The sequence below is a fragment of the Notothenia coriiceps genome, unplaced genomic scaffold (assembly GCF_000735185.1).
Source record: "Notothenia coriiceps isolate Sejong01 unplaced genomic scaffold, NC01 NC01_scaffold00011183, whole genome shotgun sequence".
Taxonomy (NCBI): Eukaryota; Metazoa; Chordata; class Actinopteri; order Perciformes; family Nototheniidae; genus Notothenia; species Notothenia coriiceps.
This window is the reverse complement of record NW_011343884.1, coordinates 94,463-100,072: the sequence shown is the minus strand read 5'-3', so window position 1 is coordinate 100,072 and position 5,610 is coordinate 94,463. Positions and strand designations below refer to the sequence as shown.

The window sequence follows — 5,610 nt, the reverse complement described above, 5'->3', positions numbered from 1 at the left end:
AACCCGGATAAAAAAAAAAGGAGGGGGCTGAGCTCATGCGGGACCCGGCAGCTACTGTCTAAATTAAATACTACCGTGATGAAAAGCAGATGAAAAACAGTATGGAGCTCTAACGGCCCGTCGACAATACAGGTATCAAAAAATCTTGAAGCTGGGCGTGTCTGAAGCTTGGCGATTTTTTGCGAGCAACGCGACAACAACCAATCACATGAATCTCCCGCCCCGACATACAAAGCAATAGCAATGTTAAAACGAAGTAAACTGGATATAAACTCTCCAAACAGGCGAAAACCTACCAATTTCACCCACTGTCTCTGCCACCTCCCTCAATGCCTGGTTCCTCCGGTTTGTATCCCGGTAAATAGTTCTGGTCGTAAAGAACCGGGTGATTTGCTACCGTAATATCTCGTTTGGAATATGAGGAAATTAACTGCGGTCTGGCTCTCCCAGCTTGCACGCGGTTTGATTGGCTAGCGCTTGCACTGGCGGGATTTGCATAAATTGGATTTGATTGGCTGATGCCAAGCATCGAGCCTCAAAAGTTGAACATTGTTCAACTTTTGATGCCGAAAGATGCTCGTGATGCTTGCAAAGCCATGCCATGCTCCCCACAATGCAGTTCGGCGAAGATAAAAAATCTTCTACGTCACCCCATTCAAGTGAATGGGCGAAGCGTTGAAAGCATTTTTCGATGCCTGTCGTGTAGACGGGCCGTAAGGCTTTCTCTCTTGCCGGTTATACGACAAGGTGAGTTCCTTTTTATTTCCTGCTTCTTCACACACATGCTCTGTGCAGTAAAGGTTAGCTTTGAGTGTTAGCGATGCTAATGTAAACATGCACCGACCATATTACGTCCAAAACAGTCGGGCATTGTTTCTGATAGCAACGTTTCTGATAGGGCCGTGGTGTAAAGCCAGCCTACATTTCCGATATTACGTCATATCGGACGCAAATCTGGATCAGCTCCGTTGGAGCCCCGTTTTTAGAGATTTGGGTACGGAGGAGAAGAGAGAGGGGGTTTCATTTTCTTACGCTGTGTGAGTTCCCCGACGCACCGGGGACACATATTTATGTATAAAAGACATCAAAAAGTGCATTTTGCATGATAGGTCCCCTTTAAAAAATATTTTTGATAGATATGAATTTTGAAATGTTTTTTAAGCTTACAGTCGCACACGTTTTTTTCTCATGAGCTTCAACATGGGCCATCTGCAATACATATAAAAAATGACATACTTCACTTTAAAAACAGCTGAAGGTGGTGGTAAAGTGTGAACGCAATTACTGAAGAATCTTTTTATGTCGGTATGGCGGTGGATGTTACAGCTGCCACCACAGTGGCTGAGGATAGACTGTGTGTGGGCAGTGAGGGGGAACAGCTGATCCCAGAACATTTTAACAAGTAGCTATTGCACTAAAAGGGTCTGTAATCAATGTTATTTCGAGAGAGTACCCACACAGAGCAGAGTGTACCATGCTGACAATCCACTGTTGTCTTCATCTTCTCTTCCGCCTTTCATCTGTCCTCTCCTCCTCCTTAATAATCCTGTCCTATCCCTTCTTGCCTCCTCTCCTCCCGCACTGTTTTCATCATTTCCACTTGTCCCCATCAAACTGTCTCCTTTAATTTGAGCTCTTTGACTCTCTTCCCCTCTCGTCTTTTTGCTTCTTATTGTTCTCTTTTGTCTGAACACTCACTTACTGGCCCTCCCTTCCATTTTCTTTTCTCTTTTTAACCCTTTTTTCTCTTATTCCCTTTTATCCCTCTCTTGTATTCCTTCTCATTGTCTCTGCCTATATAATTACAACAGTGATACAGCACCCATCTGGAGAACAGCATGCTATTAACAACAAATAGCAAAGAGCATCCCAGCCTACGCATTATCCCAAATTGAATTTTCCAAAACATGTTGGTGCATTCCTTTCTTCTTATACACCTTAGATTCATGATATGAAATAACATTCTAAACCATCACTAACCTAACACCCAAATTAGAAACTTTGAACAATCACACATTATCTTTCTTAATATAATAATAATAATAATAATAATAATGGGTTTCATTTATAAAGCACTTCATATTTGACTTCAAATCCTGGAGTGCTACAAGCAGTGAGCGTGATTCCGTGAACAGTATAAAAACAACACATCACGGTAGAATTAATAAAAAGCAATACAAAACAAAAAATAAAATAAATGGGTGATAATAAATAAAAGGTCTAGGGAAAGGCTCTATTGAATAGATGGGTTTTGAGGCCTTTTTTAAAAGCTTCCACGGTCTGTGGTGCTCTTATGTGGTCGGGGAGAGAATTCTGAAGATTTTCAGCTTGTGTGTACACTTTACCCGTAAACCAATCAGTGGCTAACAGGTGACAAATGACAGAATGGGAAAAGAGGAAATAATCTCTCTCTGTACCCACAAATATATGGTGCTAATGCAGTAAGATTTTCTTTTGTCAGCTGATTTTCAAAAGGTCAAAAAGTGATCTCAATAGACATTTATATCTATGTTTTTTATGATAAATTATTTGATTTGATGGAGTCTGAGAGGGAATATTCTTCTCTACTCAAACTCAAAACTGCTGATATATTGATATTAAATATTATTTATTAATAAGTTCAAGTTTCAAAGTGCTAACCTTCAAGTTAAAAGAAATGCTGCAATTCATTTGTTGCAGTGGAAAACAGTTTAATATTTCAAGTTTAGATTTGCACGTCAGATCTTATTCATGTCGCAGGTATTTTTCAAACATGTTTTTTATGTTCGCTTTCTGTCCCCCCAGCCTGTTTCCAAGCTTCACCCAGTGGGATGTATGCAACAATGGTCAACATATGTGATCTGCCATTTTAATGCACATGGTTTTTCAGGATCTCTGACAAAAGGTGAATTAGCTCCCTCTGCTGCTTGATTTTCAAACCGTTTTTATTTCGTTTTTTATCACATCACAATTTGTAAGGAGATTTGTTTCTGTCTGGAACATTTTCAATGGCAAAATCTAAATTATAATCTCAATCTGTATCACATAAGACTATTATAAAAATAAATGTGATGACTGTAAATGAAGTATCTAAAAATCAATTTGAGTGTTTAATTTTCAGTCAAAGCCAAGTCATTCTTAGATAGTTTAAACCGTGAAGCCCAAAATCCAAACTGATAAGAGACATAAACAATTTTGGACATCTTTGACTCCATGATCATTTCCTGTAATCACGATTTAACCATAAACACAGAACTCTTCCGGATGCAGCTGAAGATGAGCCAGATAACTGCAACTTTAAGTATAAGTTTTACTGCAAGGTCAAAATAAAATGATGTGTACTGCAGAGCCAGACAGCCCTTATAGAAAAGCAGTATATGTATACACTTCGTGGCTGCAGTATAAAAAGTGTAGGCGTGTTTTTGGAGGGAGAGCAGAGCTGCATGCTGAGTTCAATGCTGAAAGGCTGCCTTATGACGGGCCGGTAGGAAGTGGTTTAACCACAGAAACAATTTAAGACTGCCAGGGCTCTATAGCCAAAGGCTTCAGGCACACTAACTGTGAAACTGACATTTAAATAAGACGCTGAGGATTCATTGTTGGTGTAGTTTGCAGCTGCATTTTTACAAAGCATGACAAAAAAATGTTTTCTAACCTTTTGACACCTACAGAAAAAACCCAACGTCAAAGGTAAACTTAATACGTACATTGACGCAAATAAGTACAAATAGGACACTGCATTTCTAACCACATAGAAGCTGCATTTTGAACTTCACAAGACTGCACATTTGTTTATAATGTTGCACATGTTGTACTTTTATCCAGGATAATCACAGACCAGTGTGTTAACATTTCAGTTACTGGTTTTATGACAAATAAAATGACTTCACCTCAAATATAATCTCCATTCAACCCATTTTGTTGTGCGGGTGTAACAGTGATGATTTAGGTGGGTGTGTAAAAATAAAGGAGTGTACTTATACTTATGCAATTAATCATAGTTTTTTATGATGAACTTCAATAAAAAAGGAGAAAACACTTTGTCTGTAAATATTAATACAGACAAAGTTGAATGTGTCTTATTTGTGATATCAAAAAATGAAATTGTGAAAGGAAGAGGAAAGTGTTTCTGTGTATGAGAGCAGGAAGCCACTCCGCTGCTGAATTAGTCATATAGAAAAGCACTGCAGGAGCAACAAGTATAACTTGCTGCACCAAAAGAAACAAGTCATTATATACACCCAAAAAACCAAAATGATTTTAAATCTGAAGTCTCAGAAAATAGGTTGTAATTTATAAAACAAACAGCATCATATGGTTAGATTTAGATAAGACGGTTGGCTCTGTAGTTCAGTTTTTGTGATTTATCCTACCTGATCGAGCTCCTCTGAGCCTGAACAGCACTCTGGAGCGAAATCCTGAAGTGTCACTTAGGGAGCGAAACCTGGGAAGAGGCCACGGCACAGAAAAATGCTTCATCTCCGGGTGGGTGTCCCCCTCCTCTTCCATGGTCTCCTCCTCTGTCAGCCTGCAGGACTGTGAAGCAGACTCACAGTGACAAGAAGACGAGACCAACCTCACTTGAACCTTATTTACATCAGCAGCAGCCTGTCAACAACTCCTCCTCCTCCCCCACTCACTCAGTCAAACTTTTATTCTGCAGCTGACAAACTGACTGTGTGTGTGTGCGTGTGTGCGTGTGTGTGTGTGTGTGTGTGTGTGTGTGTGTGTGTGTGTGTGTGTGTGTGTGTGTGTGTGTGTGTGTTTGTGTGTGTGTGTGTGTTACTGCTTGTTTACAGCGAGGTGTCTGGTTGGTCAGTCGCCCTCTCTCCTCTTGGGTTGCTTGGCTCTACTGGATCTGGGTTTGTTTGTCTTTGCTTTATATACTGATACATGTTCACACACCCACACAGACTACACACAGTACTGATTAACTGACTTCATAATAATTAACTTAGTTTCTTTAAATAAATGCACTTTAATTGGATATGAATCATGTGTGGTCTGCTTCTTTTGTCCGTCCTTGAGCCAGGGCATGACAACAGGTTTGAAGTCTGATCTGACTACACAGTGGAAGGTGATAGTGGCTGCATGCCCATTATATGAGTGATGGCTGAAACTATTCTTTTAAAAATGATAAGTGTATATAATGCAATGCAAGATATTTGCAATAAAACAAATAAAGCACTTAAAGGCTAACCTCACCTGTATGGATTTGCATCACTTCTCCCATTGCTGTCATTTTTGCTTTGCTTGCATGACAAATCTATTTCTTTAATACATCCTGGGCCTCTGATGCAGGTGTTTGAAATTGTCAAGGCATTATCTTTAGGAAGTGAGGACGCCTCCAGCTGTTGGCAACACAAAACAAAAACATTTTTGAAGCATTTAGATGCAGGGCCTTAACTCCTGGAACACCAGTGTTAAAAGAATGATCTTGTTATTATAGTTAGTCAAATGTGTGTTTGCTTAAAGGCAAGGCAAGGCAAGTTTATTTATATAGCACCTTTCAACACAAGGCAATTCAAAGTGCTTTACAAAAATGAAAGACATTCAGAGCATTAAGAAACATATTATAAAATGATATCTAAAAACACTCATTTAAAAGCAAAGATAAAAAGAAAAGATAAT

The 5,610-nt window shown here is 39.3% G+C and overlaps 1 protein-coding gene across 5 annotated transcripts in view; it reads right to left on the bottom strand.

Moving 5' to 3' along the window:
- The window catches only part of phactr2 (phosphatase and actin regulator 2), a 75,156-nt gene extending 70,632 nt beyond the window's left edge, over positions 1-4,524 (bottom strand). For 2 of the 5 annotated variants that reach the window (XR_798462.1, XM_010772401.1), the window contains exon 1: positions 4,353-4,522. Coding sequence is in view for 4 of the 5 variants with exons in the window: in XM_010772401.1 (XP_010770703.1) it covers positions 4,353-4,488 (136 nt within the window). In the remaining variant the exon portion in view is untranslated. Of the gene's footprint in view, positions 1-4,352 lie in introns of all 5 variants that reach the window. The other 3 variants (XM_010772406.1, XM_010772405.1, XM_010772404.1) reach the window with 3 other exon arrangements.
- Positions 4,525-5,610: the final 1,086 nt, after the last annotated feature.